The 27405-nt window shown below is 45.8% G+C and overlaps 2 protein-coding genes across 4 annotated transcripts in view; one reads left to right on the forward strand and one right to left on the reverse strand.

The window, feature by feature from the left end:
- The first annotated feature begins 3407 nt into the window (after positions 1–3407).
- On the forward strand, positions 3408–20064 carry mmrn2a (multimerin 2a). The gene is made up of 8 exons (XM_014154030.2): positions 3408–3841; positions 9966–10088; positions 10338–10444; positions 12568–12651; positions 13290–13511; positions 15752–16188; positions 16360–17860; positions 18896–20064. The coding sequence occupies exons 1-8, from the start codon at positions 3480–3482 to the stop codon at positions 19303–19305; spliced, it is 3246 nt and encodes a 1081-aa protein (XP_014009505.1). The 5' UTR covers positions 3408–3479; the 3' UTR covers positions 19306–20064.
- Positions 20065–22646: 2582 nt separating this feature from the next.
- The window catches only part of bmpr1aa (bone morphogenetic protein receptor, type IAa), a 70171-nt gene continuing 65412 nt past the window's right edge, over positions 22647–27405 (reverse strand). For all 3 annotated transcript variants that reach the window (XM_014154032.2, XM_014154031.2, XM_014154033.2), the window contains 9 exons: positions 27203–27305; positions 26929–27028; positions 26699–26795; positions 26271–26409; positions 25469–25661; positions 24914–25211; positions 24462–24637; positions 24114–24244; positions 22647–23808 (listed from right to left, as the gene is read on the reverse strand). In XM_014154032.2, coding sequence (XP_014009507.1) covers positions 23683–23808; positions 24114–24244; positions 24462–24637; positions 24914–25211; positions 25469–25661; positions 26271–26409; positions 26699–26795; positions 26929–27028; positions 27203–27305 — 1363 coding nt within the window. In that variant the 3' untranslated portion in view covers positions 22647–23682. The remainder of the gene's footprint in view (positions 23809–24113; positions 24245–24461; positions 24638–24913; positions 25212–25468; positions 25662–26270; positions 26410–26698; positions 26796–26928; positions 27029–27202; positions 27306–27405) is intronic.

A 27405-nucleotide genomic window follows, 5' to 3' on the forward strand; every position in this document is an offset into this window, starting at 1 on the left:
ACTATTTAATGAAGCTGTCAGTTGAGGACTAGTGAGGCATCTGTTTCTCAAACTAGACACTCTAATGTACTTGTCCTCTTGCTCAGTTGTGCACCGGGGCCTCCCACTCCTCTTTCTATTATGGTTAGAGCCAGTTTGCTTTCTGCGAAGGGAGTAGTACACAGTGTTGTACGAGATCTTCAGTTTCTTGGCAATTTCCTCGCATGGAATAGCCTTAATTTCTCAGAACAAGAATAGACTGACGAGTTTCAGAAGAAAGTTATTTGTTTCTGGCCATTTTGAGCCTGTAATCGAACTCACAAATGCTGATGCTCCAGATACTCAATTAGTCTAAAGAAGGCCAGTTTTATTGCTTCTTTAATCAGTACAACAGTTTTCAGCTGTGCTAACATAATTGCAAAAGGGTTTTCTAATGATCAATTAGCCTTTTAAAATGATAAACTTGGATTAGCTAACACAACGTGCCATTGAAACACAGGAGTGATGGTTGCTGATAATGGGCCTCTGTACACCTATGTAGATATTCCATAAAAAATCAGCCGTTTACAACTACAATAGTCATTTACAACATTAACAATGTCTACACTGTATTTCTGATAAATTTGATGTCATTTTAAAATGGACAAAAAAATTGCTTTTCTTTCAAAAACAAGGACATTTCTAAGTGACCCCAACCTTTGAACGGTAGTGTATATATAAACAGTGGTGTAAAGCACTTAAGTAAAAATACATTAAAGTACTACTTAAGTAGTTTTTTGGTGTATCTGTACTTTACTATTTATATTTTTGACAACTTTCACTCTGCACACAACCACCACAACTGGCTCCATTGCAAAGGCCAACACACCTTGCAACATTAGTTAACACATCCAATCCACATTAAAGAGAAAACAATGACATCATTATTAGGAATCTTTAAGGTGAGCCAGAGGGCCCACTTCTCACAAACACACTAACATGCAGGCGAGATAAATTCACTTCAAACCAGTGGTGTAAAGTACTTATGTAAAAATGCTTTAAAGTTACATGCCCTGATCTGTTTCACCTGTTCCTGTTATTGTCTCCACCCCCTCCAGGTGTCGCTTATTTTCCCCAGTGTATTTATCCCTGTGTTTCCTGTCTCTCTGTGCCAGTTCATCTTGTATGTTTCCAAGTCAACCAGTGTTTTTCCCATTCTCTAGCCCCCCCGGTTTTGACCCGTGCCTGTTTTCTGGACTTTGTACCTGCCTGCATGACCATTCTGCCTCCTGTGTCTGCATTTGGGTCTCACCTTGTGCCTTGATAAAAATACTACTTAAGTAGTACTACTTACTTTTACTTCACTACATTCCAAAAGAAATTAATGTACTTTTTACTCCTTACATTTTCCCTGACACCTAAAAGTACTCGTTACATTTTGACAGGAAAATGGTCCAATTCACACACTTATCAAGAGAACATCCTTGGTCATCCCTACTGCAATTGATCTGGCGGGGTCACTAAACACAAATGCTTTGTTTGTAAATTAGAGTGTTGGAGTGTGCCCCTGGCTATCCGTCATTAAAAAAAAGAAATTGTGCCGTCTGGTTTGCTTAATATAAGGAATTTTAAATGGTTTATACTTTTACTTTTGATACTTAAGTACATTTTAGTAATTCCATTTACTTTTGATACATATATTTAAAGCCAAATACTTTTAGACTTTTACTCAAGTAGTATTTTACTGGGTGACTCACTTTTACTTGAGTAATTTTCGATTAAGGTATCTTTACTGTTACCCAAGTATGACAATTGAGTACTTTTTCTACCACTGTATATAAACTACTATGCTGCATATACAGTTACGCAGTTCTAATAAAATAACACAGAGATCAGTAATGACCAGAGCTCTCCTCCTTGCCTGTCCCGTCTGTGTGAGGCAACCTCTCTCCTGGTGGGATGTTGATCCCAGCCCCAGCTAGCCATAACGGCTGAGGTTACCTCTCCGCCCATAGAAGCTGGCAAAACAAGGCCCATCAGCTTTCTAGATGTAAAACTAGCGCCACCTGCTGATGATCCAGTGAACACTCATTTATCTCTATGCTCATAATTTACCCTGGGGTCCCTCGCTGCTCCAGCCAAGAACACAAAATCAAGTCCACGATCACACAGACCACCCGCAGGGAGCGACCCCACTGCTAGAGCTACATCTGGAAGCAAACAAGTAAAGCACAACTTAGAGGATTAAGTTCTTATGGAGAAGAAGAAAAACATTTCCTTTCTTTTTGTGTTCCTTTCAACGGTCAGAATCTAGGGCAGCAGACCCTACAATGTCCCAGCCTGTTACTGTACTGTGCTGTATATGATCATGGTAGTCTATTTTAAAATGGGCTTCCACGGTCTGTCTCTCCTTGTATATAAGGGAGGCACTTCAGATGTCCTCAGGTCCTGCTGCTACTAAAGAGTTACAAGGCCATCCATGTTTAGGAGCACAGTAAATCATACTATAGCGAACAAGTCTGTCCCAAGCACTGGGAAAGATACGCACAGCAACTGCACCCATTCCAAGTCAACTCTTAAAGTTAATGTGACAATAACTGAGAATTACACAGAAGTGTTACCATGGTAGGTGACTTTCACTAGAACCACTCAACTATTGGAACATCTGTCTGCCATGGCGATACAATTTCAAATCAAACACTGACTCATCCTTAAGCTAAACAATGTATCGTCATAACGTCATTCATCTCCTGTTTCTCACACTGCTGCCAGTGAAATGGGGATTCCAACTAAATATTTAATAGGCGATTACTCATATGGGCCAGTTTGTGATCCTGATGCGTAGAGACAGAGATAACCAGAGGGGAAAAGTCTAAAGTCTCTCCCATGCAGATACATTTGACTGATTCACTATATCCTCTGGCTAACACCCCTTTACACTCCTTTAAAAACACGTCCAATCGTTCGCTCTCTCCCCTAACATCCTTTTCCTGCACTATGCCAATCGGAGGAAGAGAGACAGAGGCGAGGTGATAAGAACATTAGAATTCCAGTGACCTGCCAACTTGCCAAGAGAAATGGGCTGCTTCCTCACCGGCCCGGCTGGTGTGTGTGTGCTGCGTTTGTGCTTGTGTGTGTGGTGGTGGGGGGATCCTAATAACACCTCCAGCCTGTGGGCCTGAGAGAGGGGAGAGAGACACAGCCAGGCTCATTGTTCCAGGGCCTGCGACCTTTCCATAGGGAACTGGCTGGTGGGTGGGAGGCTCATTTCCGAGGATTGTTGGAGGGCTTTGAAAACTTCAGAAGGAGGGGAGATGTGGTGCGAGTGCATGTGTTCTGCGAGTGTATGTGAGTGAGGGGAACAGGGGGAGGGGACTCTGAGACTGGGGAGGATTTTTGGAGATGGGGCGGGGTATTTCCAAAACCAACTCTTTTAAAACAAATAGCAGTCCTGGAGAGGCCTCAGATGCTTTTGGCAGCTAGCTAGCGTGGATAGATCAGGACCAGGCAGGGAAGCAGACATGACAGCCGTGGGGGAACTGATGCTGCTGGTGCTGGGGCTGATGGTGACGGCTCACTGTGAGGTTAGGGCTAGAGACCCTGAGGTGGAGGAAGAGGACCAAGGCTTGCCTGTGGAGAGAGGAGGCTGGGATACCCAGGGGGTGGGTGTCCACCCTGGACCTGGGAAGTTTGACATCCCCCACCTGAGGAATGGACCCCATGGCCGCAGACCTGACATCCCTGGCTCTGCCCACCACCCCGTAAGGCACGGATCACATGGGCAACCCCATCAGGCTGGTCCTGGACAACACCCCCTGGGTCTGCTGCCCAAGGAGACTGCACCAACACCAGGAGAGGGAGGGAGCTACCCAGCCCGCACCGGGTAAGTGTTTGTTCACAGTAGCTAGACACTTCTCAGCTGATAGGCAGCCAGTGCAGACAAGTATCTATAGGAGTAGAAAAATACACCACCTGTGGCTCTACAAACACAAACATGCAATTTCTCAGCATGAACATCAAACAGAACATTCAATGTTTGGTCTAACAGCATGTATGTAATAGCAGCAAATAACCTGGGTTATCTCACAAATGCCTAGAAATATGTATTTTATGAGGGCTGGGTTTCAAAAGGGGGTGTCTTCCTGCAGGCTTTTTCCCTCTCTGCACATTCAACTCTATCCGACCTCTCCTTTGTGGAAACATTTGGTATCTCTTCAATCTTCCTCTGCAATCAGCACGAAGCTTGTGCTCATGGAGGAAACTAAACAAAGGCAAAGTGGTTTAGCAAACATTTACATGTGCCCTCAGCAGAAGGAGTCCGTAAACAAACTGCTACGGTTTCACTGGCCGGGTGTGTCATAACTAGGCTCATGGTTTTCCTTACCCAAGCCTAATCAATAGTAATTCATCTTAATTGCAGAGAAAGACAGCCATAGGTTTCCTGTACTTTGTGCTCGAGGCCCAAGCTGCTGGCAGAGCGTGATCTTTGCTCCAGACAGTTACGGGACACCGTCATTATTCTAACCCAGATACATACATTACACCCCAAATTGTCTGATCCCCCGATAATGCGCTCCCTGAGGAGCTAGCCCAAACAGCCAGCGATTAGCCCTCCTTAAGAGCAGCACCTTAAACGTTTACTTTACGATGTTGTTCAAAGAATACCTTTTTCTTGTGTGTCACCCCCATTACTGTAATGGAGTGCAGGTTTGGGCCGGGGAGTGTGCGGTTGTGACCTGTGATATCTCTGATGGACAATTTTCATTGGAGGCTCTTGTGGCGGAGGAGGATGGGGGTCAATGGGAGGTTCAACTTGTGAAGACAGGTATATTCAGTCAGTGTGTGAAGAGCTCTTACTCTGCAATGGAAAACATATACTGTCTTTTGCTACCTCGGAATGGTTAGATTGAATGTGTGAAAAGGTATTCAGGCGAGTCCTTCCTCGTCATTGTTTAAAAATCTATGCACTTCGGCCTTGGAATCTGTAAAGGGAAAACCATTGGTTGTTAAGAATAAAAATAAATAAAACATTCTGCAAAATGAAATTCGTCAGAGCGAGCACTGACTATTCAAAGGAAAAAATGTTTTTTTCTTATTTTTAAAATGTCCATTTTTTGTTGTTACAAACGTATATTTGTCCTCCAACAGTGTCTGAGTACCTTTAGCACATGAATAACACTGACTAACAGATCAGATATCTCAGTTTATTTTAGTGCTGAATGGTTTTCAGTACAGTGTTATTGGCATGTGTTCATCCCCAGGGTGTAACAGATCCGGTTGTTTTGGTGTGTATACTGCCTGAGAGAGTGCTCAGGGTCTAGGTGATACGCATGTGTGTGTGTGCTACGGTGCTAGGATTATTCCCTCTGGTGGTGAAAACATTGTGCTTCACTTCTGGGTCTGAGGAGGTTTCCCTGCACACAATGCATTTGTAAGAACAAGGGGGTGGGCGATGAATGTGGATACGCGAGGGGCGTCGGGATGGACGGCTCACGGCTGACCTGAGGCGTTGGGCCATTGGGAGCTCTGAAAGGCCACAGACAGGGAGGGAATGTACTGTAGACATGTGGACTACTACATTGTAGCTAGCAAACAGAACTACGTGGACGCAAAGTGGAGCAGGCCCAGACAACAGGCTAAACAACTCAATACAAGAACCCGTGAACAAGGCAAGTATGAGGGAGGAGTAGTTAACTGCTTAAGCTGTTTTAATGAATTGTGCTCGGATATTTAAATGCAACACAGAGCACTCTAGTGTGTGATGGATGTGCCATCTGTAGCATCATCGCTAATGGCATTGCATAATTAACTGTCCTTTTACGACAATCATATTTCACAAATGTCTTTCATTACGCACTATCATTACAATCAACATAATAGGAAGAAAAGCTAAAATAATGAAATCAAGACATGTTCAAGTCTAAAGCTTGGCCCTCCGGCTGGGGTCCGTAGAAGGGTTCTGAGGCTGTACTTACCCCCCCTCGCGGGAGGCTCTGCCGTGGGCTCCGCTGATTACATCTCCCAGCTCCAGGTTCCAGAGCGGAAACTCCGTCCCATCCGCTCCCTTCTTATCTCTCAGCCGCCCGTCCCGGACCACTCGGAAAAGGGCATTCCAACCCACCACCAACGCAGCACGAATGGCTTCGTGTCTGGAATAGATGTGTGGCAAATTTTGCTTGTTGCTGCTATGCGCTCACTTTACACTCACTCTCTGACTCACTGTCACAAAATATGGCCTAAGGGAATCAGCTTTGATTCTCGGCGGTCTTGGTCTTGCCGCTCTGCCAGTGGCATTGGCACAAAGGCCTTTTGTGTACAGTCGGGTTTCAGAGTCCATGTCGACTCAGTGGCTAACAGGACCTCCATACTCATCTGGTTGTTTTCTCTTTTGTTTCTGAATCAACATCTGCAGCAGTCAGGGTCCACACTTTGAACACTCTCCGACACAATGTGGCTTTTCTTGAACTAAATAAATTTGAGAAAAAAAAGGCCACAGCGCAGCATAAAGGGGACAGTGTTATCCAGGCCAGCTGTACTGTATAAGCAACAAGCAAAGAGGAGTCTGGGCTTTGAAACCAAAAACAAAGCTCTTTTGTTAATATTAGTTCTTCACTTCTCTTGCGAAACGAGTATCTGGGTCTGGTGGTGTTAGTACTATAAAAAAATATCTGATTTAGAGTCATGACATGACTCTTCAACAAGACTACAGAGCCTCTTAGCTAACTTGATTAACCCTGTTTGGCAACCTCGGCTCTCCTCCCAAGCCAGAGGCCTGATCAACCCCACTGACCTCAATGATTAGACTGTGGGAGAGGCCGGTATCGCAGTGTGAACACAGCTATAGTATCATATCACCATGATAGAGAAACTCCCCACCAAAGCTGTGAGGATTTGCCAAATGCATTTGCAGTGGAAAGTGACTGGGGAAAAGGATTCGAGATTCTCACATCTTCCCCAGTGTGTGTATGTTGTGTGTGTATGTTGTCTGTGTATGTTGATATGCTGCGTGGCGGAGTGTCCCAGGATGGAGTAGGTTACGATGTAAGAGAGCATCAGAGACTTCCTTCCTGGTCGAAGCCAGAGATGGGAGCCGTAGGCCTACAGGAGGTAATTACACAGCTATTGTGCTCTCCCAGGGATGGCCCTCCATGATGTCACAGCAGACCAGGAGGAAGTGACATGGGGCAGATCTGACGCAGACCTGCCAAGCGAGTAGCACGCCGGTGGGGTTGAGCGTGGAAGGTGCAAGTATCGTAGAGGTCAAGAGGACATTGACAAATTGGAATTCACATTGAGAAATGTGAATTTCCAATGAAAATGTTCAACTGTTCAAGCAAGCAGTGTGTGGGAAACCTAATTCCTAGAATTGTATGAATCACATTGCCACTGCCGGGGGGCTGGTAAGAATCCAGTATCCACTTTTTTCTCTGCCAGAAAGTGAGTGCACATTTCACTTGGGATGGCAGAAAGAGCAGGGGCCACCAGACCAATGTTCCCATATTGTAAAAATGGCATAATATTGTTCTATTGTGAAATACCAAAAGACGAGCTCAAATGCATAACACCGTTTGTGACATACTAGAGGCCAAAACAAACTGTACGGGGGTAAATAGTCAAAGTATCAGTGACCCTCCAGTCATTTCACCAAACATTCCACACTCGGAGTTTACATTCAGTCCTGTTGAACGAGGATATTGCTCAATATTTTATCTGTTTGGCATCAGAAAGGAAACAATCTCCTTGTATTTGCTGTCTTATGGCGATCCTCATGTACTGAACATTTATTAGACGAGCTTGTTTGTTGTGGCACTGTTTAGTCTGTGTAGAGGTGAACACTGTGGTAGAGCTGGAGACTGTTAGAGGGGGATCAAGAGACCCTGTTCTCTCAGTTTATGAAATATGAGATTAGTGCTGGGTTATGTTGTGACACCCCTCCCACTAACTCTTTATTCAGCATGAGTTCCCCTCCTACAGAGCCCACGCATGTATAGCTAACCTGGCCAAGAGAAAGACAGGCTTGGATCGGAGTGAGGGAAAAGGTGAACCCTCTTGTTCTCCTCATCAGTAGAGGTCAAATGTCTCCGGTCTACACATTCTCGGGCTCTGCAGTCTAGAATAATTCTCAAACGAGCCGTGGCGGTACGTGTCTCTGTGCAATACATGGACTTTGGCCACACTCCAATATCAGGGCCACAACGATGCGGCCACTTGCTTGTCAACCACCAGTTGTCTTGGAAACAGAGGAAGTATTTTGGTTTTATCCTCTCTCACTCCTCTGCAGCTGCACCCCTGAAGACTTCAAGGGTCTTTGTTTGGTGTGGCCTGGACACAGAGGTGGTGGATTAGAGAGCCAATGACACACTCATGTTGAGGATCTTCCAATACAAGGTCCTGGTACCATGACTGAGGAAGAGAGAGGGGGGATAAGGCTGAGAATGGCACATGCATACATAGCTACGTCTAAAAGTGATTCTTTAACCTTGAACGGCTGAGCTAGGTCAGATAGAGCTTGTCCTACTCAGGAAAACCTCGCAGTCAAACACACATAAACACACACACACAGACTTAATTAACCCTTGACCGGTGTCCCCTCCGTACAATGCTACAGACCACAGTGGAAGGGAGTGGTTTGGCAAAACATAACAGCCACTTCACTTGGCCTTTCCATCCACGTGGGGTCTCTGAGTCACAGGTTCAGCAAGGTGAGCCAGAAAAAACACTAAAACACCAGATCTGACGTGTCACACTCTAACTGCTCCCCCACCACACGCGTCAGTTCGAGGGGCCCCAGGGCGCCTGCTCGCCTGGTGTTTACAGTCAACTCTTTCCCTCGTTGATGACCTCACGTCTGATCGTGTCCTGATTGCGAGGGACAAGGGGGCGTGGGGTTTGTCTCAGACAGGGCCACCCAGGAGCGGTGAAATCCATCCCTCCTCCACACCTGTTTCACCTGGGTCAGGGGCTGGTGGAGAGATGACCCATGCTGTGATGTAGACTGACCCCTGGCTATCCTTCATTTTCTCTAATGGGCTGTTTGGACAGTTGGTCTGGAACAGGTTAGCACAGCTCAGTGCGGTGCTGGTTAGGCAGGGTCAGAAGGGGAGAGCCGCTGTAGCAAATGACGGTCATGGGGGTCAAATGGAAGACGACGGCATAAGTCTCCAGAAACTATCTGAGATAGATAAATACTTATGGAATTCACTGAAATCAAACAATTCTGCTGGAAAATGAAAGGGAATACCATTTCCCCGATTAGACATGCAGACAGCGGTGTGAAGGTCCTGAAAAGAAATCCAGCCCATAGATGTCTTTGGCCGGTCATTAGGCGCTGCGTACGTGCTGAGAAGGCAGAGTTGGAAGCAGGGAATCCTTTTTTCAGCGCTACCCTTGGGAGGAACCAGGCAGGTGAGTCACCATGCCAAGGCTCTGAAGCTGGCTGTAAAAGGCTCATTAGTAATGGGGGGGTAGATAGGGGTCAGGAGGGAGACTGCACTAGGAGTGATAAGACAACTCAACAACAAAGCCACTGTAAAACGGAAAAATATTTGGGAAACGTCTTTTGAAATGTAGGCCACCCAAACACACAAACAATACGTGCTTCAAGAGTCTAACAGCACCCAAATAAGGTTGAATGAAAAGGCAGATGCTGCCGCATGGATTTTAATTTTTGGCCCTTAACAATAAATCAAGATAAATGAAAATGAACACTATGCATTACAACTGTTAAGTTATGGGAAAGTCCAGTGGTCAGTGCCTCTCTGGAGCGGATGTTATGTTTGTAGCCCTGACCTGTAGAGAACAGGAAGGATAACCACAGAATTGCAAACAAGCAAACTGTGAGACAGCAGCAGCAGTTAAGACGGAGAGAGCTGTAAGCCCAGGAGGAAGATGGACCTTTACCCCTGGCAACCTGATTATCTCAACTGTCTCCCAGCTTCCTGTTTCATTACACATAGATATTGCACAGTATCAATGGAATGACGCTGTTTGCTTGTGTCCTCTTCCAGAAATTGGTGTGCATTCGTGCACCGCCGCATTGAAACCATTGTTGAATCCTGTGGCACAGAAAAATATACCATCAAGTCCCAGAGCCCCTGTCCCAATGGCACGCCTGACTGCCAGCTCGTCATGTGAGTTCAGCCCACTGCGCATTCAAACGTCAACCACATGTTAACAGCACACTGCATTCCATTACAGATTGACAATGCACACTCAAATTCCCCACACACTGCTCAATGCAGCATTCTCATATAATAACAATAATAACACAAATATCTCCAACACACATCTTATTTACGATCCATCAGTTCAATTTCAGGCGAAATCCAATGTGTATGTGTGTGTGTGTGTGTGGTTGTGACCTTGTTTTCTGTGTTTAGGTACAAGCTCTCTATCCGGCCAGTGTACAGAGAGAAGCAAAAGATCTTCACAGCCCTGTTGTGGAGGTGCTGCCCAGAACACGGAGGGGAGAACTGTGAGGAAACAGGTACTGAAACAGAGATACACACATGCTGTATACTTTAGGGCCCCTAGTAGTGGCGATTTTAACATGTAAATCTTGGTGGGGCAAAAAAATATATATGTTTAGATGCATGCTAGAAAAGATACTACTTAACACTAAACAATACATTAATTGCACAATAACAGCGACAAACGGTGCCCACAAACTGTTAGGGCCTACATAAAGCTGTCCCAACATAAGAGCATTCTTTCCAGTACAATGGAGTGAATCCTTACCACTGCTACACCTGGCTATCAGCGGAGCTTTGTCTGGCAGGGAAACAGTTCATTCAGCCTCATTTACTGCCTTTTTAAAAAACATAGCTGATATGGCTGACTTGCTTAAACAAATGTGGGTTCTACTGACAATTGAGATGTACAAACTATGGCATAAGGGAAAAATGAGCGGATAAGAGGCATTCTGTAATTTCGATTAAGACATTAATGAGTGAGCTACGACGGACGTAGTCAATATAACTATGTGTTCAGCACTTTTGAAATGTACAGTGACAGAAGGCAGAACATGGGCTGCTCTTACAGTATTTCCCTGTACACCAAGTCAGAACCGTTGGTATAAATAAAGGGGGCATAAAAGCAGACAATGAAACCTCTTACAATATTAGATGACATTTCTCAAACAGGTTATAGGCTACATGTGCAGCACCACCGAATCAGAACAGTAACGTTAGGTGAAATTAAGAGGTGAAAATACACCAAATTATTAGGGTGAGGCACATGGGCTACTAACAGCTTACTACACAACATACACTTAGTATTACTTTCTTAGCTACAGTATGCATATCTCCATTGCATATTACATAATTTATGCAGCAGCATACAATACATTTTTGGACTCACCTTGGCTTGTGATGTGCTCACTTAAACATGAAGGTGGCGTGGCTTTGTCATCAAACTTTGTCATCAAAGTCTGTCATTCTCTGTATTTATGGTGGGAACTGGAAAAAAATAAAACAGCTACTCCATTGAATAGCAGGCTACTGTTTGCTTTGCAATGCTTGCAGTTAGCCACTGATTCCTTCCAAACGACTCATTGTTGAATTTGCAATTTCCAACCTGTTGTGTAATGTTTATGTCCAATGAGCACCGATACATTTTATCTATAATTTCTCTTCATATGACAAGGATTAAAAAGGATGACAAGGATTAAAAAGGATTTGCCAGTAGATTGTCGACTTGATTCATGATGACTGCTAGCTAAGACTTTGAAAGTATGATGTTGACATGATCAGTCAAATAACGTGATTTGACGTAATTTTATCTGTGGCCAATGACCTGGAGCCTTCTTGGAAGGCCACTTGTAATATAACTCTATGGCAGGACCCAAAGGGCTGAAATTCTGGATGTCTACTCTTACTAAGGACATAAACTTGGCGATGACGTAGTGTCCCCATGAGTGACAGAACACTGAGCCAATCACGGCGATATGCTCCTATTTTTTGCTGGCTCACCCCACCACCACAGAAAGCACTGAGCTAGGCTGAAACAACTGCATTTCGGAGTTGCCTTATTCAAGAAAACAAAAGAGAGACCATGTGTGTATGCAGATTTATTAACTGAATGAGATAATATATATAATTTAAAAAAATTATTCTCCCATTGCTTTCAAACTGATATGTGACACGTATTAATGCCAAAATAACATGCAAAACAGGCAAGCCCCCCCAATTTTTTTGTTTGTTTTGTTTTTGTTGCTAAAAATGTGGGGCTCTGCCCCACCTGCCCTGAATGGTGGGCTGCCACGGCCCCTAAGTCAATGAGCATCAACACGGTTGAGTGTTAGTAATTGCATTTTGGCATAAGAAGTAACCTTAAGGTGCAATATGTCTCCACAGGCCTACTCTAAACTTTCTCCTGGATTACTTGATGAGTTTGGCTCCGACTCTTTTTACTAAGAGCAAGATTTAGGTTCTTTCGCTCAGCGACAACTTTCGAACAGATTTCCCATGTGTGAAATGGCCCTTAACTCGGCGAGAGACACCGGCTGAGAAAGTCATGTGTTTACGAAAGCTGGTGGAACCAATAAAAGTAACATCCACTCCCTGCGCTCCTGCTCTCCTCTCGCTTCATCTTTCCCTCTCTATTCCTCAGTGGCTGACGGCCATGTGTCTGACCCTCCGGACCCGACGGTGGCAGGACAACCACATTCCGGAGACACTGAGTCTCACCACACAGGTAGGTCTGCTCATCTGACCTGTCTGTTTACATGTTGGGGGGGTTACTGGGTGAGCTGGCCCTCAATCAAATGCCCCGTGCCGCCCTCTCTGCCTCAAACAAACTGAACAAACCGAGGAAACGCTAGTGCGCCAGGAGAACGAGCATTTGTGTAAAAGCTATAGCAGGCCGTGGGAAGTTCATCTCCCAGGGGAGGGAGGAAAGGGTGTGTGAACCGTTCTCAGGGCATCAAGCAAGGCTGTAAAGGGGGTGTGACCTAAAAATAAGCCAGGGACCTAAAAATAACCCTCTGCCCCTTTGGGCCAGTTCTAGGCCAAAGTAAAAGACGTAAAGTCCCCCGTTATCGGCTGGTCCGCTTTCAGTCCCTCCACGCCCCTCATAGAGAGCTACCTAAACAGCAAAGGTCTCATAATTAATTATTGACCACTACTGGAGTCGAATAGCTATTGTGTTACACACACTAATCAAGCACACACACAGGGTTGGCTGAAGTGGGATCAGAAGTGGGGGACAGAGAGCTAACCCAAGGCTATGGTTCTCATGGTCAGGGGAGAGAGACAGCTACTACTCTGTGCCACTGTGTTGAATGAAAGCCTCTCCTAACATCCCATCGATCTGTCTGTTGTCTGTCGGTCTAGGTGCACAGTCTAGACTCACCCACCAGGCTGAGAGGGAGCAGAATGACTTCCAGGTGTCTGAGAATCCTCTGTACGAACTCCATGCCTCAGAGGCTGACAACAACAACAAACACACAGAGTCCCGAGAGTCCCCCTCATACCCTCGACAGGCCCAGGAGCACATCCCTCACCATGGCTACGACCACCCCCACAACAACCACCAGCGGGATTTCAACCATGGAGGTAAGTTGGGACCTTAGAATCACCAGTACTGTACTAACATCATGTTAATCGCAGTGGGAAAAAGTTAGGATGCCTGGTTAAATAAGTTATAAGTTAGGACCACCAAGGCCAGGTTTGCGACTGTGCTTAATGAGGTAAATCAGGGCCATGAAAAGGAGGCAGGGTAATCATCAACACCCCTAAAATCAGGGCCATGAAAAGGAGGCAGGGTAATCATCAACACCCCTAAAATCAGGGCCATGAAAAGGAGGCAGGGTAATCATCAACACCCCTAAAATCAGGGCCATGAAAAGGAGGCAGGGTAATCATCAACACCCCTAAAATCAGGGCCATGAAAAGGAGGCAGGGTAATCATCAACACCCCTAAAATCAGGGCCATGAAAAGGAGGCAGGGTAATCATCAACACTCCTAAACCCATGTATGAACCTCTGAGACACTCATGCATATTGGACACACCTGCTCACTCAGGACACACCTGCTCACTCACCATCTCATAGTCAATAAAAAAAAAGTAAATACAATGTTAATACAAAACTGACAGTGAAATACTCCTATTTCTCTAAGCTCCTGTCTGGCATGTTAATACTCCCAGCTGTTATTTATGCACTACTGTCTGGTCAACTGCCTGTCTCATTCACATCCTCTGGGAGAATCGACAGGCTTTAGACTAGTGCAGTAAAAAACCCACAGTTGAATGGGGGAAGGCTTGACCAGGGAAAACACACGTACATCTATGGGGAGCATTTCTACGACTCCATCCCTCCGCAGTGACACCTCTAGCTTAGTGCCCCCCCCAACCCCCTTTATACTCATTACAGTTTCCTTCTCAGGATATCCTCTCTTTCTTCTGGGAAAAATGTCCCCACCCCCATTACATTTTGTGTGTGGATGATGTAATCCGCAGTGGGATGGTGATATAGCGTGAGGTCTCATATTATAGCCACACACAGTGAAGGGTGCCATAGTTTTTGCTGCTGTGGTACATTCACTTCCTGTGACATATTCTTCTTGTTTGGGAAAGACTCAACAGGCTAAGGCCATGACGTAATGTCTGGATGAATAAATTACTGATCAGACTTTCATCAACTCAGACTAAAGACAAATCGGCCTACATGTTATTGTTAAAGTTTCTCTTTAGCATAGCTGGGAAATTAGTGAAGGGGCTAGCTGGAGGAGGTCAGCCTGCACATCTATTTGAAAACACTACTTTCCTACTTCTTTTGATCGGTGGGATTTCTTTTTTTTTAGAGAACCTCTCTCAACTTTGTAAAACTCATGGCGGGGGGCGACCTGATTTCCTCTCTCAGTATGACCTCACTGTATCTGACCTCTTAGAGGGAAAGCATGAGGGAACAGTGTTTTTCTCCCTGAATTAATGGAGGGTCTTTCCAATGTTATTAGAAAAACAAGCCCTAAATGACAAAAGGCCCTCTGATCACATAGATCACACTTTAAAGCAGAACAGCTTGGGGGTCTGGACTCTGTCCAGATACAAGGGTGACAGTGTCAGAACTGGGACTTATTCCCAGGGGCCATACATGTATAGCCGCGCACGTCGCCTGATCTCGCGAGCTTACATCAATGTTCGCTGCACAGCAGTAATCAGTCTGGTAATTAATACATGTGGGTGGGGGAATTCAATGTCAGACATAGACACTCCCACAGACAGTTTCTAGGAAGATGTGAAAATCCCTGGAGCCTGTATCATTGTAAAAGGAACTGTGTCCATTAGGGCCGTCTCTGGTGTGCAAAAACATGAAACAAACCAATCCAACAATAAATCACTGGGCTTTCTTGTAAACAAAGAGGTTCAGTCAGGAAGACCAATACATAAGGGAAATTAAATGTCCAAATATAGGTCTGAAAATGTTATTATTCCTATTTTTGGCAGCTTGGCTTGACTTTGAAAACAATTTTTGGGGATAAAACCAAACACATGTTGAAGATTTCTTGAGAGACAAAAGGCTCTCATAGCTGTTCCTAAAGAACTAATGGCACAACTGATATGAATGGCATTTACAAGAGAATACATTCTAACAGGTATTGAAAAGGAGCCTTGCTCTGTTCCTATACACATTGATGTGTGTGTGTGTGTGTACAATTGTTGAGGTGTCATCTCAGCCTTGTGCACAGTTTCAAAGTTTCAAATGTCTAAAACTGAAAATGTGTCTAGTTCTGATGCTTTAAACCGATTGATGTGAGTAAATATTGTGCTCTGACTTCCTGGATTGTCTCCCAGATCCAATCAGGGATGAGGTGGAGGCTATCCCTCTACTGCCCTACCAAGACTCCCAGTCTCCCCTCCCTCTGCTCAACATGATGGCCCTGCTAATGTCCCAGCTCCAGCCCATGTTGGATGGCTTCAACCACACCTTGGAGCACCTAACCCAGGAGGTCGAGGGTCTGTCCCGGGATGTGGCTCTGCTCCGGAACTCTCAGTGGGAGGTAGAGGAGGAGGCCCTGCGTGGAGCAGGGGCTGGAGAGGGTCCCGAGGCCTTGGAGGCTAAGCTGGAGCAGAGTTTCCAAGACACCAAGGAGGTGAGGAGGGAACTGGAGAGACAGAGAGCTGAGATGGCAGACAGGCTACACTCCCAGCATGCCATGCTGCACTATAACATCACCAACTTCAAGACAGACATTGACGGCAAGATCAAACGCAACCACAAGATGTTACAGGTCAGCGAATCCCTCATTAATGTTTCTCATGGCATGGTAACGCAACTATTTCATAATTAAAAACTTTTAGATTTAGTTCCTCACTTCTGCGTTAGTAACAGACTTTTAGACTTGCACATTATGGGCATTAAGTGAGAAACATTCTTCATGTCTTTCATGGATCCTGGGTAGGTTAATCTCCAGTCCATGAATGCCACCCTGTCAGACATGAAGCTGGAGCAGGACCGTCTGAGTGAAGTGCTCCAGAGGCACCTGACCATCCCAGGGGCTAGGAGAGATCCCAGCCAGGTCCATCCCAGTCAGGTCCAGCAGCCTCCAAAGGACTCAGCAGTGTGGGAGGCTATCGCCCGTCTGGACAACATGGTGGTCAACAACACAGTGAGGGTAAATGCCCTGGTGGAAGACCTAGAGATGGCCAATGACAACGTCCTGGACCTGAAGAGGGGCTTCCGAGGCCTTGAGGAGAACATTGCCCAGACGGGGAGGAACAGCCAGATCCAGTTCATGGAGACGGGCCTGGAGGTGGAAGCGGCTAAAGTAGCCGTGCTGAACCGCGTCAATGAACTGGCCAGCAACCTGACCATCCACTCGGAGCAGCTGCAGGAGATGGAGACTGACATGGACTACCTGTACACACAATTCTACCAGAACGTCAGCGGTGCCGGACACTGTGACTGCAAGGCATTGACCGCCTCCTTCTCCCGCCTGGAGCAGGGCCTGACCAACGTCACCGAGCTGGCCAACGACAATCGGCTGGCCCTGGATGGAAGTACCGATGCTGGGTCGGAGCACTGGGGTCCCTCTGTGGACGACATCATGGCCTCCCTGGCCTTCGAGCAAGAGAAGAGCAGAACTCTCCAACACAACCTGACTCAACTCATGACCTCAGTCCAGGGCAGCCACAGGGACGTGCTCAGCCTGCAGGAGAGTGACAAGAGGTTGGCGGCTGAGATGCGCCACCTCTCCAGCTCCTTTTACTCTTTGTTGAAGGACGCTATCCGCCACACTGAAGTGCTGGAGATGCTTCTGGGGGAGGAGGTGATGGGGTTTATGGACTGGCCCCTCCATGAACAGGAGGCTCATTCCATCCCCGCGCTGCAGAAGAGGCTCCAGCACATGCAGCAGCAGATCAGGGGCCAGAACCTCAGCCTCACCACCCTGCTGGAGGCTGCCCGGGCAGAGGAAGTCCCGTCCTCAGACGAGCCCTCCGTGCTAGTAGACTTGGCCTCCCGCGGGCTGAAGAGGAGGAGTGGAGACCAGAGGAGTGACCACTTCATGGACTCAGCAGCCTCTGAGGACCGGCAAGACTACTCGGACAGTGACCTGTGGAGCCTTGAGAAAGCAGTGGAGGAGCTGGGGGAGAAGGTCAACAGGCTGGAGTACAGACCTTGCCCTGGCAGCTGCAACACCTCTGGTGGTGTGGAGGCCAAAATGCAGGTGGAGGTGGCCTGGCTGAGGAAGGGTCTAGAGAATCATCTGCGGCTCTTTAAGAATGTCTTCAGTAACTCAGAGGGGCTGGCCGAATCAGAGAGCACCCTGGACCTGGACCAGCTGTGGGCCCTGATGAAGAGGAAGGAAAGGAAGAGACAGAGGAAGAGCAAGGACAAGAAAGAGGGGATAAAAGATCATATTGGAGAGAGCGCTAACCTTCGCAGCAGGAGGGCTACATCAGGTAGGCATCAATCTATACAAAAAATACAAAAACAGACAATCGCATAGCTACAGGGAACTGCCAAAATAAAGGAAACACTTGAGGGATACAAATTATATTGAAAGCAGGTGCTTCCACACAGGTGTGGTTCCTGAGTTAATTAAGTAATTAACATCCCATCATACTTAGGGTCATGTTTAAAAATGCCCAGTTGCTCATTATTTTGGCTACAGTGGCTAAATCTCAGTGGCCTTTTCTCTACTGCATAATCCTCACGTCCTCTCCATGCCTTCTTTTCAAAACCCATTGGAAGAGAAGGTCAGAGGGGAGGGACCTCTGGCTTTCTCATCCAATGGGTTTTGAGGAGGCGGAGAGAGGACGTGAGGAGTATGCAATTGAGAATCTAGCAAAGACTTCGAAAGAGGGGTCTCAAAGGAGCATAGGGGGTTAAAAGGGTGTGTGTGTTTGTCAGTCACCAGATCCCAACCCAATTGGAACACTTATGGGAGATTCTGCAGAGGCGGCTGAGACAGCGTTTTCCACCACCATCAACAAAACACCAAATTATGGAATTTCTCGTGGAAGTAGTATCGTATCCCTCCAATAGAGTTCCAGACACTTTTAGAATCTAAGCCAAGGACCATTGAAGCTGTTCCTCGTCGTGGTGGCCCAACGCCCTATTAAGACACTGTTGGCGTTTCCTTTATCTTGGCAGTTATCTGTACCTCTATCATGGTGGGCCACATTTCTTTCTAAACCTCCACTAAGACCAGAATGCACTTTAAACAAAGAAAGATCCTTGGAGATCTATACAGTGCAACACCCTCAAGTAAGTGTTAGCAATGGGTTAAAAGGAGCTTCTTAGCATGACTGAGGGTATCAACATTACCAGCAACACTAATAGACAACACAAGACTGCCCCCTGGTGAACATTTTTTTTTTTGTTCAGGCTTATAAAAGTGGTCTAAGCATAAGTATAGTGAGTGTCTATGACAAGGGTTCATATGAACAGATAGCAGAGAACAGCTGACAATTCCCTGTCTCTTTCTCTTTCAGTTCTATCCAAGCTGAGGGACAGTCCCCTGATGTTTCTGGCCAGACGCATACAGCGCAGCAGACCAAGTGACAGCCTACTGGTGTCGGAGGACACATCCCTAAACCTCGGCCAGATGTACTCCACTCACACCGGGAAGTTCCAAGCACCTTTAGCAGGGGTCTACCTCTTCGTGCTGACACTGAACTTTGAACCTGGTCCCTCGCTATCTGGGCTGAGGAGAGAGAATGGGGAACTGGCTGCCACTCTGCATCAGGACAAGATGGCATCGTATGGCCCCGTCACCCGTGTGTGTCTCCTACAGCTGCGGCGAGGAGAGGAGCTCCGCCTCGAACTGTTGGGAGGGACTCTGGTGACTGATGACCCTAACGACAACATCTTTGCTGGGCTTCTCCTTCACCACACCACCTGAGGGAGCTGTGGCCAGTCTGCAGTCAGAGGAGAGACGTTCAATCACTAGAGGGGAGCGAAATCAATCACTAGACTAACAGCTGCTGTGCCATCCGCGTTTCAATCTCTTACATTGATATTGGGAGGAGCGTATATAAAAAAAGGTTAAGTGAGTATAAACGTGTTTCCTTTGTCATACAGTATACCACTTAAAAGCGTTGCAATACAACTTCCCTGAAGTTATTGTAGGCTGTTATAAGGGAAACGGGAGCATGAGCATTCTGGACCATAAAACCATATTCTATAGAAAACACTGACTCAGAATATAAAGGTGGGCTCTTTAAGATATCACATGCTACCATAATAGTGTGCCTTCAAGTGCTTTATGACTGCAACATTGCTTATACATGTATGAGGACCCAGGTATAGAAAAACCACTTTCTACAAGACACTGGCTCCATACAGTCTACAGTGAACATAAATCAATCAAGTGAAGGGACAGAGGAATTGATTGTGTGAAGAGGTGAACTCTATATTACAGTACATCAATATGCTGCATGTTCCTCCTCCAGCAGACGGACGTGCTAGACACCTTACTAGGTTAAGCCTCATCAACAAAGTAAATAACCCAAGACCAGACCACAAAGTTGTGTACTAAAATAAGGTTATTTACTTAAAAATTGATACATTGGACAGGCTGTATACAGAATAGTTTTCTTTCCTTGGTAAACTCATAAAGGCCAGATGCTGTACAAAAACACATTAAAGATTTACACAGAGATTATTCTATATGGTTTTCTTGCATGTTACAAACAACAGGAAAACACTAGTTACTGCTTGGGTGAAGTATTTTTCTTAAATATCTACCATGTACTGTTAGCTTAATTCACAGAGAAACTGTCCTGACTGACACACACACACACACACACACGGGATTTCAGCGGACATGCACACTTAACCAACATAAGCACACATCATGAGCGCAAACCCACAAGCACTGCTAAAGCTATGCAGCATATGTTGTTTTACGCATTTTTGTATGGACAAAAGTGAAGCAAAAGCAATATTAGATAGAAGAGACAGCAGACAATAGGACCAGGGACTTGAAAGAGAACGTTTTAAGAATACACTGGCCAAAACATAGAGCCTATGCAAGAGGTTGAACCATAATTTATCAGGGGCACAATCAGTGACAAGGCTTCCTCGTCATCATCACACCGGCAAACAGACTGTCAAGAGGTAAGGACAGTGGTTCAGATGAGGGGATATTAAGTTCTCACTTCATATTTCTCCTTTTCTGTCCTGTATGAAAAGTGAAAGATCTAAAATGCAGTTCCTCTTGTGGTAAATGGTAATCAATGGGCTGGCTCTACCCTCTGCTCTGGCCCACAGATAACGGCACTGAGGAAACCTGTGGATTTGAATATACAGTTGAAGTCGGAAGTTTACATACACTTAGGTTGGAGTCATTAAAACTCGTTTTTTTCAACCACTCCAAAACATTTCTTGTTAGCAAACTATAGTTTTGGAAAGTCGGTTAGGACATTACTTCCAACAATTGCCTACAGACAGATTATTTCACTGTATCACAATTCCAGTGGGTCAGAAGTTTACATACACTAAGTTGACTGTGCCTTTAAACAGCTTGGAAAATTCCAGAAAAGGATGTCATGGCTTTAGAAGCTTCTGATAGGCTAATTGGCATCATTTGGGTCATTTGGAGGTGTACCTGTGGATGTATTTCAAGGCCTACCTTCAAACTCAGTGCCTCTTTCTTGACATCATGGGAAAAATCCAAAGAAATCAGCCAAGACCTCAGAAAAAAAATTGTAGACCTTGTAGTATGGTTCATCCTTGGGAGCAATTTCCAAACGCCTGAAGGTACCATGCTCATCTGTACAAACAATAGTACGCAGGTATAAACACCATGGGACCACGCAGCCGTCATACCGCTCAGGAAGGAGACGCGTTCTGTCTCCTAGAGATGAACGTACTTTGGTGCAAATCAATCCCAGAACAACAGCAAAGGACCTTGTGAAGATGCTGGAGGAAACAGGTTCAAAAGTATCTATATCCACAGTAAAACGAGTCCTATATCGACATAACCTGAAAGGCCGCTCAGCAAGGAAGAAGCCACTGCTCCAAAACCGCCATAAAAAAGCCAGACTACGGTTTGCAACTGCACATGGGAACAAAGATCGTACTTTTTGGAGAAATGTCCTCTGGTCTGATGAAACAAAAATAAAGCTGTTTGGCCATAATTACCATCTTTATGTTTGGAGGAAAAAGGGGGAGGCTTGCAAGCCGAAGAAAATCATCCCAACCGTGAAGGACAGGGGTGGCAGCATCATGTTGGGGGAGTGCTTTGCTGCAGGAGGGACTGGTGCCCTTCACAAAATAGATGGCATCATGAGGCAGGAGAATTATGTGGATATATTGAAGCAACATCTCAAGACATCAGTCAGGAAGTAAAAGCTTGGTCGCAAATGGGTCTTCCAAATGGACAATGACCCCAAGCATACTTCCAAAGTTGTGGCAAAATGGCTTAAGGACAACCAAGTCAAGGTATTGGAGTGGCCATCACAAAGCCCTGACCTCAAGCCTATAGAAAATTTGTGGGCAGAACTGAAAAAGCGTGTGCGAGCAAGGAGGCCTACAAACCTGACTCAGTTACACCAGCTCTGTCAGGAGGAATGGGTCAAAATTCACACAATTTATTGTGGGAAGCTTGTGGAAGGCTACCCGAAACGTTTGACCCAAGTTAAACAATTTAAAGGCAATGCTACCAAATACTAATTGTAAACTTCTGACCCACTGGGAATGTGATGAAAGAAATAAAAGCTGAAATAAATAATTCTATTATTCTGACACTTCACATTTTTTAAATAAAGTGGTGATCCTAGCTGACGTGAAACAGGGAATTTTGACATGGATTAAATGTCAGGAATTGTGAAAAACAGTTTAAATGCATTTGGCTAAGGTGTATGTAAACTTCCGACTTCAACTGTGCATGTGTCTCGAAACAGTCTAACTTCAGTGTCGCAATCTACTGCAAGTTCACTTTACTTGGCTGTAATTGTCTCACACACCTGAGGAAGCTTGATGGATCAACAAACTTCATTGGCATTACAGCTCTAAATGTTTTTAGCACAAGTAACTGTCATTTACCATAGCATTGAGTAAGCTATATATTTGTACTTTAAGTTAATAAAATATGGCATATTTTCCAAGCTAATGTGGACTTCATTACTGCAGTCCAATGGCCGAGCTCACATGATGTTTGGCAATATGAAAGTTGGCCACTCATAGAATATCTATAACTCAACATGGAATTAAAAGCAATAGAGAAGAGCTGGAGGGAAATTCAGCTTATAATATTTATGAACAAGAGTCAATGTTTAGTGTTCTGGACATTCCTCCCAGAAGACATACCGTATATACACAAAGGAACAAATACGAAAAAGGGGTAAGCATAGCGACAGGACGGGACACAGATTGACTTCCTATTTACACATTTCCTTCTGAATAGAATTATGCATCAAATATTTTTCTCCCCAGTTGTCCTTTTCATGTCAAATGTGACAGGAGAAGTTATTGAGTTGAAGTTTGTTATAGGAAGCACAGTGAGTTGTTGATTTAAGGCAAGTCGAGTATCCCCTCTTACAATGTCCTTGGTTGTCTGGATTGCTCGTAGCTCTTGAAGCAGGTCGCGTTTGAAGCCCACTGGACGTGAATACCATTGCAGTATAGTTATTTTTTGTAGGCACAGCATCTATCGATCCAATATACATTTACATTTAAATTCACATAATTATAGTACCTTATTTCATAATTACTCTACTTAAGAGTTATATTTCAATATGGCAGGAGAAGACTGTCCTGAAGAGGGGGAAAACAAATTGGCATAAAACATTTACAGGAAAAAATTGAACATGATTGGCGGGAGGTGACGATTGCGAGGGCAGTGTCTTGGTTTGAAGTGTGGCTCTAAGGTTCCTACATAATATGACTTTGTCCATCAACATGTGAGCAGACGCATGTCCTTCCCCCTCCTCACACCATGTCATGTTTCGGCTTTCACAGAAAGCGTCAAATCGCAGTACGTTGCTTCCTACAACCAAGAACTCCTCTGGCCAGGGAGGGAATAGGCGGGAAAGTCATCCTATAAAGTTTCCTTTAGTCAAAAAACACCTCTGTAGCAGCGTCTGTCCATTGTGGTTATAGAGATTCATGAGGGTTGAGGCTCAATGTCCAAGGCCCTGTGACAGGGTCCCCCCCTCCCCCCATTTCTCCTCCCCGCCTCCTGAACAGAGGTGACATATTCTGCATCATGACATTAGGACACACTGGGGAGTTCAGGCTCTTGATTGGGCTGTGTTGAGTACAAAGGGGTAAAATATCACATTTTGATGTCCTGTGATTCCACCATTTTGGCCAGGGTCTTCTTGACTCGTAAGATGGTGAGGCGTGAGGCGGGGTTGTGGGCCCAGCACTCAGACATCAGCTTCAGCATGGTTCTCAGACACTAGAGAAAACACACACACACATTTTAGGAGTTGATTTTCCTTCTGCTTATGCATTGTTTTTAAAGTGCTGCTAAGCTTGCATATATATCACTCTGAAAAAGCACTACTTACGCTAATAAACACAAATGCATTCTCTCTAACACTGCTAGAATTGGATAACCGCCTTTGTGTAAATGACAAGTATACGCTCTTCACTTTCTTCCTGAAAGGTTGCGTGCAATCAAAACAATATTCCCCTGATAAATCATGTCCTCGCAGTGACGCAGGTGTTGACATTCGTGGCTAGCTCCACTCTCAGACTCACCTCGTCACCGTTCCACCTGTTGGACACGGTGGGCCGCAGCCCTTTGACACAGACCACCTCCAGCATGTCCTCAAAGGACGGGTCTGACGGTACCATCTCATAGTATGGCAGCTGATGATCCTCCACTATACCTGAGAGAGATGAGAGAGAAGAACGGTGTGCGATAGAACACTAGTTCAACAATACCGTCAGTGTAGTGCTTTTCATAACCAGTTGAAATCTTAAGCCCATTACCGTTTTCGTAGTGACTGGTCTGGATTGCCAGTATCACGTGCACACAAATACCAGTATGCCTGTAGATTCAGAACTATAATGTGTGTGTGTGTAAGCGTCTATGTGTGTCCGTACCTCCTGTTATACAGCGGCGGGAAATCTCCCAGATGACGAGGCCATAGCTATATATATCAGCCATGATGTAGGCCTGGAAGTGGTTCTTGTTCAGGGTCTCGGCCAGCACCTCTGGGGCCATGTACCTCCGGGTCCCCACCCGTGTACTCAGAGGGACGTCTACCTCGTTGGTATCACTGAGGACAAGAACAGGAATTCAGAATAATCTACAGGGAAATGGTCAACGGCGCTCCAGAAACAACAGTTCAGGACTGTTCAGAGGAACGGCCATATGTGAAAACATGGGTTATGTACATTAGGACACACCGTAGCAAAGCGTTTTGTAACACAAAATGATTGCTGCTCATTGGACAAGCTCAGCTACTCCCCCTCCCGATTTGTCAGTTTTCTTTATTTTGGTGCCTAACAAATAGAACCTTGATTAAAATCTCCATTGCTGAGCAGCATCCCACCTGTTGAACTTGACGGCCAGGCCCAGGTCGGCGATGCAGCAGGTGCCGTTCTTCTTCATCAGGATGTTCTTGCTCTTCAGGTCTCGGTGGGCGATGGCCGGCTTGCCCTGGGTGCCGTAGATCTCCGTGTGGAGGTGGCACAGGCCGCAGGCGGCGGAGTAGGCCAGTCGCAGCAGGCTCTGGGTGTCCAGCGTGGTGAACCTCAGGTAGTCGTACAGGGAGCCGTTCTCATGGTAGTCTGTGATGAGGAAGAGCTGGGTGAAGGCCCCGGTACCCTTGATGTCTGCCGCTATGAAACCTGCAGACGTGAGAAAAGAGGTGAGGGGGGGTTTAGTGCTGCAGTGAGATGTAGGCCCTGCCCTGATACATGACTGTTGACCTCAGCCATGTATGTACAAGGGCAAATGTAGGCCTAAGATCACATCACAGTCAATCAAGGCGCTCTACATTACACTTAGATTGAGACTAATTTAGAAAGAAAACGGTATATGGCTTAGATGGAGGCAGAGACAGCTGTCGTCTTTGCTACATGTGAGTGGTAGGAACGGCACTTACCCAGTATGTTCTCGTGCCTCATGAGGACTGTCTGGTAGATCTCGGTCTCTCTGAACCAGCTGGCCTCCTCCCGGGTGAAGAACACCTTGACGGCCACCTTCTCTCCCCGCCAGCGGCCCAGCCACACCTCGCCGTAGCGCCCCTTGCCGATCTGACGCACCATCTGGATCTGCTTGGCAATGGTGCGCTGCACCTACAAGACACATCAGGGAGAGAGGCACTGAGCATTCATATCAGAACAACAGTAGCTTACCAGAGATCATACCTACTACAACCTTTACCATTTGTTCCTTCTTTAAGGCGGTATTCGCTGTTGCAAGCCAGATATGCACGTTTTGCTTCGTAAGGCCCATGTTATAATTAAGCAATAAGGCCCGAGGGTATATGGCCAATATACCACGGCTAAGAGCTGATGTTAGCACGACGCAACGCGGAGTGTCTGGATACAGCCCTTAGCCGTGGTATATTGGCCACATACCACAAACCCCCAGAGGTGCCTTATTGCTATTATAAACTACTTACCAATGTAATGAGAGCAGTAAAAATACGTTCTGTCATACCCGTGGTATACAGCTGTCAGCCAAATCAGCATTCAGGGCTCGAACCACCCAGTTTATAATTTACCATTTCACTTAACCTAATATAACCTACATATCGACAAAGACACACACATAACCGCTGTTACTCTTTCCTGGAAAGCAGAAGTCACATTTTGAGCCACCTATTATATAACCATAGCTAAAGGCGTTTCACCCAGGTCACATGCTCCAAAGCCCCTCCCTGTGCAGTGTGGGGTCCTTACCAGCAGGGGGAGCCCAGAGCCACTGCCAGAAGACTGGCACTGGTTGATGAGGTCTTTGAGAGACTCTCCCACAGGGATGAAGGCCTCGTCCTGCTCCAGGTCCCGGTGGTACTGCTGCCGCTCCGTCTGCCACTTGTACCTGACAGGAACACATACAGATCAGTACAGGGCACACATGCTAAAGCTACAATAGATGAACGTCAAGTGCAGTGCCGTAGCAACAATCTGCCTTTATCCTCAAACAGTCGAAAACAGTCCAACTTAGTCACAAACCCATGAAAGTATTCATAGAAATGCTAACTGACATCAACATGTGACTGACTAATGTTCTCCCACAAGTTAAGTTAACCAGGACTCAATTCCCATATACATATGAAAAGAAAGTTGGAATCTGGCTTTGTGGCAGCTCTTCTCTGGAGTAGTCCTACCTGTAGTAACAGACTACTGTGATGCAGATGAGAGTGCAGCAGCATACGGTCATTGATATAAGGAACGCCAGCCAGTGGGCACTGCCAAAGTAGGAACCTGCAAAACACCACGAGTCCCCAAATGAAATTAAGTACCAGACCCTGACAATACCAGCACAAGAATACCCTTCTAGGGCCACTATACAGAGGAACACCAGCAGTAGAGTAACATAGTTGCCCCTAAGCCTCACCAGTGTCCATTGGGGGAGGTAACGTGGGCTGCAGGTCCCGATTACAGAAGTCCGTCCCGCAGCATTCGATCGTTCGCCTCGTCTGAGCCCTGGGCGAATCCTGAAAAGAATGAAATGAAACCATGTTATTCAGGGATTATTCAAACAATAACTCAAATATGAATAATAGCTATATACACATATAATAACAATAGTAGAACATGTTACAACATATAGTTGACACCCCTGTGTCAGGGTCCTGCTCCCTTCCATACAGACCACAACACATGCTTACCTTGCATTGAAAATGTGAGCCTTCATACTTCATGCAGCCAGAGGTCAGAATAGCGTCTCCGTTCTCGTCCTCCTCTATGATGGCAAAACATTGGCCATTCGTCCTGCAATAAAATTTAAAAAAAAACATCAGCGTCATTGTGCAAAATGGCACGCAGCATCATCTGGATACGTGTGCAACAAAAGTTCATCATTCACCTGCTA

The sequence above is a fragment of the Salmo salar genome, chromosome ssa18, assembly GCF_905237065.1.
Source record: "Salmo salar chromosome ssa18, Ssal_v3.1, whole genome shotgun sequence".
In the NCBI taxonomy this organism is placed as follows: Eukaryota; Metazoa; Chordata; class Actinopteri; order Salmoniformes; family Salmonidae; genus Salmo; species Salmo salar.

Bases quoted from the DNA above. Each gene is read 5' to 3' on its own strand.
- mmrn2a (XM_014154030.2), top strand. From the start codon at position 3,480: ATGACAGCCGTGGGGGAACTGATGCTGCTGGTGCTGGGGCTGATGGTG. The intron at 3,842-9,965 runs GTAAGTGTTTGT...GTCCTCTTCCAG, and splicing joins AGCTACCCAGCCCGCACCGG to AAATTGGTGTGCATTCGTGC. The intron at 17,861-18,895 runs GTAGGCATCAAT...TTTCTCTTTCAG, and splicing joins CAGCAGGAGGGCTACATCAG to TTCTATCCAAGCTGAGGGAC.